Below are 14,336 nucleotides of genomic sequence, written 5' to 3'. Positions count from 1 at the left end.
TACATATTGTAAACAACTGGGGTCCTAGCACCGAGCCGAGCCCACTAGTCACTGCCTGCCCTTCTGAAAAGGACCCGTAAATTCCTACTCTTTGCTTCCTGTCAGCCAACCAGCTCGCTATCCATGTCAATCCACCCCCCCTCATCTGGATCCACCTATTGCATGCAGCTCTTGCCCCAACCCACTCACTTCTTTATACTGGCCATCTCCCCATCAACTCCTTCAGACCAAATGAAGGATTCAATCTGAAATGTCGACTGTCCATTTCATTCCACAGTTGCTGCCTGACCTGCTGAGTTCCTTCAGCAGGTAGTTTTTTAGCAACTGAGTGAAGTAGAACATTAATTGCTCAATATATTCATGTCAATCCATTTTTTAGCTCAACTTATAAGCAAGGATTATTAAATCCTTAAAGAATGCTTCAAACCCTAAAGATAGCTGGGTTGAAAAGCAAATTTTGAAACCTGACAGTAATAGTTTAAAAAGTAAGACAAATAGAGTTAAATGACCAGTATATCAACTGAAATCTACAGAAAAACAGTTATTTCCTTTGTTCATTAAAATATTGAAAATAATTATAAAACTAAGAGGTGCTGACTAGTTAAAGATAATTATGATCAATCCAAGAGTGCGCCCTCTCTCTGTCCCTCTAGGGGCCTGGAACAACACTGCTTCTCTTTCTTTGGTAGGTAGTCCATTCCAGATTCCTACCATCCTCTTAGTGATAAAGTTCTTGTTTTGATTCCTTTTCAACTCTTACCCCTTACCCCGAACATATGCCCACTAACTTTAGACACCTCTACCACGGGAATAGTTTTCTTCTACCTTCCCTATCTATGCCCCTCATAATGTATACACCTCAATCAACCGCCTCAGCTCCAAGGACAACAAGACCAACCTATCTTGTCTCTCCTCACAGCTGAAAGGTCCTATCCCAGGCAAATTCCACGTCTCACTCTCACATTCTCTCTCTCTCTCTCTCTCTCTCTCTCTCTCTCTCTCTCTCTCTCTCTCTCTCTCTCTCTCTCTCTCTCAGACACATACACGGCCCATGACTGCCCCCTCTCGTGCTCCTGGACCACAATCTGTGTCTCTCATGCGATCTTGCTCTCTTTGTGAGGGAACTGTACTCTATCTGGGGGTTACTCTGGTGACCGAGAACTTCTTGCTCACTCTCAGTATCTTCCCCTTCCTCTGAAATCCACATGTCTGCTCTCCCCTCTCTCTGGGGGTCCAGGACCACACACCTTTTAAGAAGGCTGCGATAGCCTCTTAAAATCTCTCTCTCTTTTAATTCCTATGTCCCAGTAATATGTGTCACCTTTTTTGGTCATTGCTAACACAATGGAAAACATGTTTAGTTTTGTAACTTTTTTGTATTATTGCAAGAAATAGTAGAACCCATTTGGGATTTTGTGGACATAGTCCTGCCTGTTTTTCCCTGCAACTCAGTTCAGTTTGTACAAACCTTTTATTTGGGTATTATAACCATAGTACATCATACAGTGATTAATGTGGAGGAACATAAGCGGGATCATATTGTTCTAAGATGTAATTATAAAAATTCACAGTGCCAAATGCCTCGGGCTGAATTGCTTTCACAACAAATGTAGAAGTTATTTCTGCACAAAATCAATCACTGCCCTTCTCCAATAGCTCAGGTCAACTTGAGGTTCAGGATCCTGGATAGATGAAATGTGATACCAGAGCCAGTTGACAATATTCCCACTAAGTACAATTTCCCACCAGGTGGACTTTATCTGCTTGAATCAGGCTGGACATTTTTCCTTGCGATAACCATTGGTGGATTTGGGATGAATCTGTCATTACAACTGCAAACTTCAGGGGAGGAACCACAATCTATCCATGGGACTCAGATTTCTGACTGCAGTGATCCAACACATCCTCATAGTTCCCATTTTTGCTCTAACTGGCATGTGGTCCTGGCAGAACCTCAGATTACTATCGCTGAGATCTTTTGTAATTTACCTCCTAACTCTTTAAATTCAGCTAAAAGGACCTCATCCTCTTCCCTACCTATGTCGTTGGTACCCACAGATACAATGATCACTGGCTAACCTCCCCAGGATATTCTGCAGCTGTTCCAGGACCAGTATCCTTGATTCTGACACCAAGAAGGCACTACCTTGGAAAAACAAGGAATTGCAGATGCTGGTTCACAAAAAAAGACACAACGTGCTGGATTGACTCAGCAAGTCAGGCAGCATCTCTGGAGAACAAAGCTCGGTCACCTTTTGGGTCAGGACCCTTCTTCAGACTGATAATGCCGGGGGGTGGTGGGGGGGTTGTGAGAAAGCAGGAGGAGAGGGAAGGAGGAGCTGGACAATGCCTGTGAAGCTAGAGGAAGGAATGTTGGTGAAAGGGGAGGGAGAGGGGAGAAATAGGTGCGAGTCCTTGTGGGGCACAGGGGAGAGAGGTGGTGTGGGGGGGGGGGGGGGGGGGGGAAGAAACCCGAGGAGGGGGTGGGAGTAGGTTACCGATGGAGCATACCACCCTGGAGTCTCATTTGCAGCTGCAGTTGCATGTATCTGTGCTCCTCACGATGGAATCCCTTATCACTATAACCTTCCAGTTCTTTTCTTCGTCTTCCGCGCTGCAGTTACCCAAGGTGCTATGAATATGGCAGCTGTTGCCTTTCCCTGAGAATATTCCTACCACGTCAGTATCCCGAGTTTAGAAAGAGGTATGGTCAGAGGATAAAAAACATTTGGACAGGTACATAGATAGGAAAGGTTTAGAGGGATATGGACCAAATACAGGCAGGTGAGGCTAGTGTAGATAGGGCATCTTGGTTGGCATGGGCAAGTTGGGCCATAGAAACATAGAAAATAGGTGCAGGGGGAGGCCATTCGGCCCTTCGAGCCAGCACCGCCATTCATTGTGATCATGGCTGATCGTCCCCAATCAATAACCCGTGCCTGCCTTCTTCCCATATCCCTTGATTCCACTAGCCCATAGAGCTCTATCTAACTCCCTCTTAAATCCATCCAGAGATTTGGCTTCCACTGCCCTCTGTGGCAGAGAATTCCACAAATTCACAACTCTATGGGTGAAAAAGTTTTTTCTCACCTCAGTTTTAAATGGCCTCCCCTTTATTCTAAGACTGTGGCCTCTGGTTCTGGCCTCGCCCAACATTGGGAACATTTTTCCTGCATCTAGCTTGTCCAGTCCTTTTATAATTTTATATGTTTCTATAAGATCCTCTCTCATCCTTCTAAACTCCAGTGAATATAAGCCTAGTCTTTTCAATCTTTCCTCATATGTCAGTCCTGCCATCCCAGGGATCAATCTCGTGAACCTATGCTGCCTCAATTACAAGGATGTCCTTCCTCAAATTAGGAGACCAAAACTGTACACAATACTCCAGATGTGGTCTTACCAGGGCCCTATACAACTGCAGAAGAACCTCTTTACTCCGATACTGAAATCCTCTTGTTATGAAGGCCAACATTCCATTAGCTTTCTTCACAGCCTGCTGTACCTGCACGCCAACTTTCAGTGACTGGTGTACAAGGACACCCAGGTCGCGCTGCACCTCCCCCTTACCTAACCTAACTCCATTGATATAATAATCTGCCTCCTTGTTTTTGCCGCCAAAGTGGATAACCTCACATTTATCTGCATTATACTGCATCTGCCACGCATCTGCCCACTCACTCAACCTGTCCAGGTCACCCTGCAACCTCCTAACATCCTCTTCACAGTTTACACTGCCACCCAGGTTTGTGTCATCAGCAAACTTGCTAGTGTTGCTTCTAATTCCCTCTTCCAAATCATTAATATATATGGTAAACAGTTGTGGCCCCAACACCGAGCCTTGCGGCACTCCACTCGCCACTGCCTGCCATTCTGAAAAGGACCCGTTTATTCCTACTCTTTGCTTCCTGTCTGCCAACCAATTTTCTATCCATGTCAACACCCTACCCCCAATACCATGTGCTCTAATTTTAGTCACCAATCTCCCGTGCGGGACCTTATCAAAGGCTCTCTGAAAGTCTAGATACACTACATCCACTGGCTCCCCTTCATCCATTTTACTTGTCACATCCTCAAAAAATTCAAGATTAGTCAAACATGATTTCCCTTTCATAAATCCATGCTGACTTGGACATCCTTTTACTGCTATCCAAATGCACCGTTATTACCTCTTTAATAATTGACTCCAGCATCTTTCCCACCACCAAAGTCAGGCTAACTGGTCTGTAATTCCCCGTTTTCTCTCTCGCTCCTTTCTTGAAAAGTGGGATAACATTAGCTATCCCCCAACCCACAGGAACTGATCCTGAATCTATTGAACATTGCAAATAATCACCAATGCGTCCACTATTTCTAGAGCCACCTCCCTGAAGACCCTTGGATGCAGACCATCAGGCCCAGAGGATTTATCATCCTTCAGTCCCATTAGTCTACCCAATACTATTTCTCGCCTAATGAAAATTTCTTTCAGTTCCTCTACCCCCCTAGATCCTCTGTACTCCAATACATCTGGGAGATTGTTTGTGTCTTCCTTAGTGAAGACAGATCCGAAGTACCTCTTCTGCCATTTCCTTGTTACCCATAATAATTTCACCCGTGTCTGCCTTCAAGGGACCCACATTTGACTTTGCTACTCTTTTTCTCTTAACATATCTAAAGAAGCTTTTACTGTCCTTTATATTCTTGGCCAGCTTCCCCTCGTACTTCATCTTTTCAGCCCGTATTGTTACCTTCTGTTGTCCTATGAAAGTTTCCCAATCCTCTGGCTTCCGGCTACTCTTTGCTGTGTTATACATCTTTTCTTTTAGTTTTATTCCATCCCTAACTTCCCTTGTCAGCCACGGTTGCCTCCTAACCCCCTTAGAATCTTTCTTCCTTTTTGGAATGAAATGATCCTGCGTCTTCCGGATTATGCCCAGAATTTCCTGCCATTGCTGTTCCACCGTCAATCCTGCTAGGATCCCTTTCCAGTCTACCCTGGCCAGCTCCTCTCTCATGCCTTCATAGTCCCCTTTGTTCAACTGCAACACTGACACTTCAAAGGGCCTTCTCCTGCTGCATGACTGTATGATTGTATGGGGCAGTAGAGTGGCGCAGCGATAGAGCTGCTGCCTTACTGCGCCAAAGACCCAGGTTCAATCCTGACTACGGGCGCTTGTCTGTACGGAGTTTGTACGTTGCTCCTGTGACCACATGGGTTTTCTCCGGGTGCTCCGGTTTCCTCCTACACTCCAAAGATGTACAGGTTTATAGGTTAACTTACTTTGGTAAAATTGTCCATTGTGTGTAAGCCCAAAATAGTGTCTGCCTTTTCTGGTTTCATAATCTGCCCTGCATTTTCAAATCAGAAGGATTCCAACCCAAAATGTTCACTGTCCATTTCCTCCACACATGTTGCCTGACATGCTGTTTTCCTACTGCACTTTGTGTTTTGCTGCCACTTTCATTAACTTATGCATCCGCACTCACAGACCCCCCTGCACCATATCCTTGCAGAACAGTGCCATTAGTCTACCCTCTGAAGAAGTCTTGACTTGAAATGTCACCTATCCATGTTCTCCAGAGAAGCTGCCTGACCTGCTGAGTTACTCTGGACAGCACTTTTTCTTTTGTGTATTAACCAGCATCTGGAGTCCTTTGTTTCTACTACTTGTGCAAACTCTATTATTCGGTAATCTCTTATTCGGTTATAGCAGACAATCACCAATTCCGCCTCACATGGTCCGTTATAACAAAGGTTATCTGTAATTCTATGTTGCCTCTCCTCATTCTTCCTACTAAATTCATCATCTCACGTTTCTCAGCTTTAAGCTCCCTCAGCTCTATGCTTGCCCATTCAAGTGGGCTGCTTAGACCCTGCTGCAGTCTATCACTACCCTTCTCACAGTTTTGGATACTGCCAAGCTGTCAGCCAAACTGCTTCGGGTTTCTTCTCCATCGTGATTCCAGAGCAGTTAGCAGTGGAGTCAAATTTCTAGGACTAAGAGTCTACAGACATGTTTCTGTTGTGTGTTTGCCATCAAAAATGTTCAGACAAAATTATACTGCATTCTTTGATTCATAGGTTAAGTCCTATATTCTTGACTATCAAACTATTCAGCTCTCTGTAATTCTCTTGTTCGTTTTAACATTTATTTTGACTCACCAATACTGTGGTTTGTGGGGTACATGCATCCTAGAATCTTTCCGTTGATTTAATTAGATCAAGCACATCTGATATGTATAACCCCATAAAGCAACGTCTTGGCTGGTGGACTCAGCGCAGTACACAGCTTGCAATGATACTTACACCATTGGAAATCTCAAGCTAGAGTGAATTGCCAAAACCCATCAGCGAAGCTGGTCTGATATGGATCCATAAACTGAATCATATAACTCGCTCACAACAGGAGCGATAGGAAAAACATGGGACTTCACTTGGCGAGGACATATGATTTGAACCAAGATAACTCCTTATGAGTAGGCTTTATTTTCAAGAAAGTTATGAAATGTGGCAGAAGAAACAGAGATGGGATGAAAAGAAAATCTTTAGCACAGCAAATATCTGTGATTCGTAATGCACTTTGAAAAAGTGCTGGAAGCAGATTGAACAGTAACTTTCAAAATAACAATGGGTCCATAATTCAAAATAAAGGAACTCAAGCTTTGGAGAAAGTGCAGAGTGGGGATGAAATGGGGTCCCCTCCCAATATTAGTCCCTTCGGCCCACCCTACACCACCCCCCCCTTACTTGTTACCATGCTTCACCTACTTTCCTATCAGATTTCATCCACCACCTCCCAGACTGTGCCACTGTATCCATCTCTCTGACTTGACTCCATTGCCAATCAACCACCCCTCACCTTAATACACCTGTCACTGGCAGCGCTTGCCCCATCCCTCCCCTTGGCCTCTTTATACCATTTATCTCCCCTCTCCTCTCAGTCCAGATGAAATGTCTCAATCTAAAATATTGTCTGTCCATCTCCCTCCACAAATGACCAGCTGGCTTGCCCTGGCAGATTGGCTGTTGCTCCAGATTCCAGCATCTGCAGTCTCTTGTGTGCTCTCCAGCCTGCTGTTGCTATAACCCAGTCCATATAACCGTATCCTGATAAATAACTAGGGAGGTGATGGTGTGGGCGGTGAGCTTGGGAGGAGGCAGAGGAAACGAGGAAAAAGAATATAGGCCCTGGTGAGCACCCTACCTTCGTCTTGGCTAGAGATGCAAGATTATTCCACTGAAGACAGACAAAGAGGAAAACTACTGAAATGGATTAGGGGTGTTGTAGGTTTTAATTTTATGTTCCTGTGGCAATTGGTTGGCTAACATCTGACAACAGCTTGCAGCAATGGGAACCGTGAAGGAGAATATATTTGAAGATAAGCTCATTTTTGCTGCAGTTGGACTTTAGTACTCCCTAAGAGTTGGTTGGTCTTATTTTTTATTCTGCTTCAAAATAGATCATCCTAAGTGCAAAGTAATCTTAGCATTTCCTTGATGAGAAAATGTCCATATCCAATGTTGCCCAGCTTTCTATATTTTCTTTAAATGTTAACAAGTTTACTGGTGAAATATGAAATTCTTGTTTAAGGACAAGAATGGGATCACATAGCTTGGAATCAACCCAAGGCTGGATTTCCAGCTGACCATTAGCTTTTCCAGTGCTTTGGTATGAAGGGCATCTCTCACTCAATATCACAAAGACCATTAAAAGTACAAAGGACGAGAATGGGAACTGATCCCATCTGTGCAACATCAGTAGGTTGCTCCTCAAAATGACTTTGAAGATTCAGTCTGAAGAAGGGTCTCGACCCGAAACGTCACCCATTCCTTCTCTCCCGAAATGCTGCCCGACCCGCTGAGTTACTCCAGTATTTTGTATCTACCTTTGAAGATTCCAAGTCAAGTTATTTCCATTTCCTATGTCTAACAGGATAAAACGTCCCTTCCCTTACACGCAGCTGAATAAATTATTCTCTTTTCCTGTATCATAGAGCACAGAAACAGTTCCATTGGCCCACCATGTCCAAGGTGACATTATTTCTACCAGTTTTGTAAATTTGCAATATAACGTCCCAATTCTTATATTTTATGTCTTGAACCAAGAAGGCACATAGGCCATATAACTTCTTCACCACCCTATTTGCCAGTGTTATCACTTTCAGGGGACTATCGTCTTGTCCTCCAAGTACTATCTATTTATCAGCATTCCTTAGTGCCCAACTATTTACTACCTGTTCTACCCTTTTTTGATTTCTCATGCAGGATTAATTTCCATCCGCCAATCTTTTGCTCAATGGTCCATCTGATCTAAATTCTGCTGTTGTTTAGACAACCTTCTGCACTCTCCACACCACCACCAGTTTTTGTACGATCTGCAAACTTACTAATCATACATCCTTCATTCACATCCAAGTCATTAATATAAATAATCAGAAACCATAAAGGTGCTAGCAACGAAACAAGAGTTAAAAACAAAGTGCTGGAAGAACACTGTAAGAAGGAACTGCAGACACTGGTTTAAACTGACGATGGACACAAAAAGCTGGAGTAACTCAGCGGGACAGGCAGCATCTCTGGAGAGAAGGAATGGGTGATGTTTCGGGTTCGATGTTTCTTCAGACTGGTTAGGGATAAGGGAAACGCGTGATATAGATGGTGATGTGGAGAAATCTTTCATTCATTGTTCTTTATCTTTCATTTCCCTTATCTGTATGCTGTAATTATGTTCTGTCTCTGCTGATTGAGTTGCCAACTCTCAATCCCTCCAAATGAGCCTCACTGTCCCACGCTTCTTCTGTATCTATATGTGATCCATCCCCACAGGTCAGCCTCTAAACGTCGTCAATCATCTCTTGGTACCATTCTGGACTATCGTTGGATTTAACAGGAAGAGATAAGCAATAAATTACAAGGTAAAAGAACACTGTAGGTTCAGGCAGAGAGCAGTAGCTGGAATTATTGTAATAGTGAGAAAGGGAATGAGGAAATAGTTGAAAACATTCTGAAAATTACATGGACAGAAAGGATAAACACACAAAATATGAAAGTGGGAGAGTTACCAATCTTTCATTTGTTTAGAGGTAAAAAACATTGGTAAAAATTTGTATAATGTAATTTTACATAGTGTTTTGCACAGGTGAACATTGCGTGTGTTTACCTTAAATGAATGAGTTGGCAAGTATGCACACCTCTTAGTAACATGTTGGAACAACACAATGCTGTGTCATCCAGGGCAGCTGGATATAGTGTAATTTCCCTTCGAGCAAATTCCAGATGTCAGGCACATTTACACCAAACAACAAATAGGCACTTTCAAACTAGGAGGGAACAGCTGGCCCAGGAACTTGGGCCAGCTTGGCAACTGAAAGCAACACGTGGATGCTGAGAAATGTTTGAGCTGTAGCTTAATGGGGCAGTCAAGAAAAATAAAAGCTTTGTGTGATTTACTGCAACTCAAGCCTCAGATTACATTCACTTGACCATTCACGGCTGAAATAACATTTCCTTCTATTTAATGTAACAATGCTTTCTCTGGAAAACCAACAATCAAATAATATTAATGGATAACCACAGCTAGTTTTACAATATCAAAATTTTTAAAAAGGAAAACCACAAAACTTCCTATAGCCTTGAACCCACATAAAAGCAAGTTCTTGTTCAGCAAAAAGCACAAGATTGGAATTCACCAACTTCCCTAGAAGAGCCTCAGTGAGTTTTGATATATGGTAGATGTCACTGATGACGACACCACAAATCACGAGAGAATGAAAAGCACTGCTACATTCAATATCTCTCGTCAGGAACCAGCTCGATCCGAATGAAGGAAAGGCAGAGTGAAGGGAGGCCTGCATTTGTCATGTTGGCGACTGTTCTCCTCACGAGGCATTTTTATATGATGACTTTTCCATTTGATTTTTCCATTTTTTCCAGATACCAGATTTCTGCAAACTTCTTGAAAATCCTATCCAATTAGTCCCAATCCCTGTTCTATTCCAACATCACACTTCCTTGCAGCATATAATAAAATGTTGAAAACACAAGCCGACTAATGCACTTGGAATGAACATGATTGAGCTGCTGGTCTAGAGTTCAATATTAATCAGCTAGGACACCACATAAATGTAACAGCATTTCTAGTGGGATCAGTAACAGTAAACGCTTGAAGATGTTCTACATGGTGTGTAAATGCAAAAATATATTTTTACTTTCAATCCACATAGTTGCCACATACTGCTATAATTTCTCAGCACTGATAACAGTGATCAAAAAAGTACCTTGGGTACAGTCATAGTTACAGTTACATAAAGTGAAGAAAAGTGTATCCCTCGGAGAAAGCAAAAGCAAACTGGAGTTTTGGAGGTAAGGATTGCTGTTCATATGAGCAACAGCATTAGAACATAAGAAATATGTTATAATTGTCAGGTTCTGATTCACAGTCAGAATCTTGTTCGCAGGATGGAGATGTCCAACACTAGAGGGCACAGCAATAAGATGAAAAGTTAAATGGTGATCTACGAGGCAAGTTTTTTTTTTACACACAGAGCGGCGGGGGCCAGGAACGCATGGCCAGGGGTGGTGGTGGAGGCAGATACGACAGTGGCGTTTTAGATGGAATGCAAGGAATAGAGGGAGATGGATCATGGACAGGCAGATGAGATGAGATCAGTTTAACTATGCATTGTGTTCAGCACAAATATGGGCCAAAGAGCCAGTTACTGTTCTATGTTAAATAGGACCAGGAGTAGGCCATCAGTCCCATTGTCCCAGCATGCCATTGATCAAAATCACAGTTGATCTCCCACCTCTACATTACCCCCCATTACGATGGAGGTTATTGCATCTCTATTCCAACTTTTGATCCAAGATCAACGACAACCATCATCTAGTAAATGTTATTGTTAACTGAAAAATCACAATGGTCATAAACTGTTTACATTTTAACTCACCAAAACTAGTGGATCGATTTGCCAGACTGGTATAAGAAGGTCCTCCAGGTGAAGATGTTGACACAGGACTGGAAAGGGGACTGAAGGTAGCTGGGTCTGCAGGAAAACTATGACTTGATCCCATGGCAAAAGGTGGTGACTGTCCTTTACTGGATTGGGAGGCCACTTGCTGAAAAAAGATAAGCCATTTTAAAATTGCAATTGCTTCATCTCAATAGACATAAGTACCGACGAATTTCTTTTAATCAAAGCCCTCAAAAAAAATTGAAGTGGTAAGGATCATTAAATGGTATGTCAAGACAAAATTGTGAACTGAGCATAATGCAGCTCTGACTCATTTGTAAGATCAAAATAACTTGGGCAACAAAGAATTAAATGCAAAAATGAACCAGAGATTATATTTTAAAATAATATTTTCAATGTTTGGTGCAAATCTGAACCCTGGTCATTAACCTGCAACACTTTTAAATGTTTCAACCCCACATATTTTTGTTTTGGCTGTGCAGATGGTTTTAGTTATTCCCTGGAGTTGGTGGGGACATTGCACTTTTTCCAAGAAAGCGGAGAATATCCTTGAAATATTTATTCAATTCATCTGGTAATCTACTACCGTCCTGTCGCACTGACATCAGTCATCATGAAGTGCTTCGAGCGACTAGTCAAAACTCACATCTGCTCCTCTCTCCCTGACACCTTGGACCCTTTTCAGTTTGCATATAGACCAAACAGGGCCACGGACGATGCCATCGCCATGGCAATACATACTGCGCTCACCCACCTGGACAAAGGAAATACATATGTGAGAATGCTCTTTATTGACTACAGCTCGGCATTCAACAACACTATTATTCCCTCAAAAACTCGTCCCCAAGTTCCTTGATCTTGGACTGGAGACCTCCATCTGCGGATGGATATTCGATTTCCTGATGGGCAGGCCCCAGGTGGTGAGAATTGGCAGCCACACCTCTTCCTCACTGATCCTCAACACAGGCACACCACAGGGCTGTGTGCTCAGTCCTCTCCTGTACTCCCTGTTCAAGCACGACTGTACTGCTAAGCACAGCTCAAACAACATCCTAAAGTTTGCTGACGACACAACCATCTTGGGCCTCATCACAGACAACAATGAGACGGCCTACAGAGAGGAGGTAAAGGCACTAAACAGCTGGTGCCAGGAAAATAACCTCTCTCTCAATGTCAGCAAAACTAAAGAGATGATCGTGGACTACAGGAGACAGCGAGGGAGTGGACACCTCCCCATCCACATCGGTGATGATGCTGAGGTTGAAAGGGTCAGCAGCTGTAAGTTTCACAGTGTGCACATCACTGAGGACCCTTCCTGGACGCTGCACATGGACACAATAACAAAGAAGGCCCACCAGCGGCTCTTTTTCCTGAGAAGAGTGAGGAAGTTTGACATGAATGCCAGCATCCTCACAAACTTCTACAGATGCACCACCTGCTGACGGGCTGCATTACAGTCTGGTACGGGAACTATTCTGCCCACAGCCACAAATCACTACAGAGAGTGGTGAAAACGACACAGCACATCACTGGCAACTGTCTCCCGGCCTTTCAAGACATTTTCTACTGGCAGTGCCTGCGGAAGGCACGCAGCATCATGCAGACGATACAGGAGTATGGTTGCGCGTACCACCAGACTTAAGAACAGTTTCTACCATCAGGCCATCAGGCGTCTGAACTCATAAACACATTTCAAATCATATATGTTGATTATTTTTAATATTGTCTTTTTACCTATTTTTAATATTGTCTTTTTACCTTACTAATGTAATTTTTAAAATCTTATTTATCCTTGGAATATTACTGCTGAGGTGACCCGTTGTCTTGTCAAATACATTTCATTGTACCATTGACCCTGTGCCAACCTACATATGACAAATAACATTTATTATTATTATTATTATTATAGAGTGCAACAGCTTTAAACGATGAGAGTAGCAACACCACAATATATAACCTCTTTTGACCTCACTAGAGCTTTGGATTCTGTCAGTCAACAAGTACTGTTCAATACCTCTTCATTTATCGTATAACTTAGAAGAATGCAGCAGCCATTACAGACCATTCAGCCCACTATGTCTGGCCCAATCAGATGCCAATCTAACTAATCCCATTAGCCTGCACATGGTGCACATCACTCCAGTCCCCCCTCCCCCCGTTTATGTATTTGTATAAAATGCCTCTTCAATATTGCTATCGTATCTGCCACCATTACCTTCCTTGCCAGTGTACTCCTAGGACTCAGTCTGTGACGATCAAGAGAAAACAATCCAAGTTTGTCCAATCTCTCCTCACTAGCTGTCCCTTGGTAAAGAATGTCTGACTTGTGGACACCTGTACATACGGATAATATCTCAAAATATTACATTCAAAGTCTGACGTATGTCTACATGTTCATTCCTGTAAACAGAATAACTAGTTCCTCTCTCTCCCCACTTTTAGTAATTGATCTCTCTTATCAGTTTTATGTCCTTTAGATGCCATTCATTCTAATACTGTGGAGGTGGTTACCAAATTGAGGGTTTTTTTGTACATAAACAAAAAAACAACTTATGGGCAACTGTAAAAGTGGATGGATCAGTCTGCGTAGGCAACATCCTGGTGAACCCTTTCTGAACCTTCTCCAGACAATACTCCAAATACGGCCTAACGAAAGTATTATACAGCTGCAGCATGATCTCCAGATATTTATATTCAGAGCCCTGACTTACTTCTTTTGCCAGAGAGCTATGGACTTGCTTGCACTCCATGATCCCTCTGTACTTCAAACCTCCTAAGGGTCCTGTCATTTAATGTATACTTTCCTCTGGAATTTGACTTCCCAAAGTGCCTCACCTCTCACTTGCCAGTTTCAACTTCATCTTGTTAAGCACCAAATTACAACAGGAACTTGCAGCAGAGACATTGTTTAAAATAATTCTTAAAAGCCAGACTGGATAAATTAGGTCATCTTCCTTATCTGTGAAGCCAGAGGGAAAAGGAAGGAATGATGTCAGGATTTTGACGGTTGCAGGTATACAATGAACCACCCAACATCACCACAGGCGGCCCTGCTTTTATTGGAGGTGTAATCTGTTTCAGATAACTGCACACATGTAAGAAGTGTTGCCAACTTTTGTCACAGAAAAAATTGCAAGCATAAATTTAACATAAATAAATGAAAACACTCATTAGGTCAGGCAGTATCTGGAAGGAGACGGACACGATGTGAAGGAACTGCAGATACTGGTTCTGTGGAAGGAGAAACAGAGTTAATGTTTCTGGCTGACGATCATTTGTCAAAACCGGGAAACAGAGGAAACATGTTTGTTTTAAATTGCAGAGATTGGAGGAGCAGTCGATAAAGCCAAGGGGATATCACTGATGAGGTGAGCCCAGGCTGC

At 42.9% G+C, this 14,336-nt stretch overlaps 1 protein-coding gene across 7 annotated transcripts in view; it reads right to left on the bottom strand.

Annotated features, from left to right (window-relative positions):
- Positions 1-14,336, bottom strand: part of arnt2 (aryl-hydrocarbon receptor nuclear translocator 2) — a 182,135-nt gene that overhangs the window by 23,738 nt on the left and 144,061 nt on the right. For all 7 annotated transcript variants that reach the window (XM_078427361.1, XM_078427363.1, XM_078427357.1 and 4 more), the window contains one exon: positions 10,930-11,098. In XM_078427361.1, the coding sequence (XP_078283487.1) occupies positions 10,930-11,098 (169 nt within the window). The remainder of the gene's footprint in view (positions 1-10,929; positions 11,099-14,336) is intronic.

Source organism: Rhinoraja longicauda, chromosome 33 (assembly GCF_053455715.1).
Source record: "Rhinoraja longicauda isolate Sanriku21f chromosome 33, sRhiLon1.1, whole genome shotgun sequence".
Classification (NCBI taxonomy): Eukaryota; Metazoa; Chordata; class Chondrichthyes; order Rajiformes; family Arhynchobatidae; genus Rhinoraja; species Rhinoraja longicauda.
The sequence above is the reverse complement of the archived record's forward strand: the minus strand, read 5'-3'. Positions and strand labels throughout refer to the sequence as shown.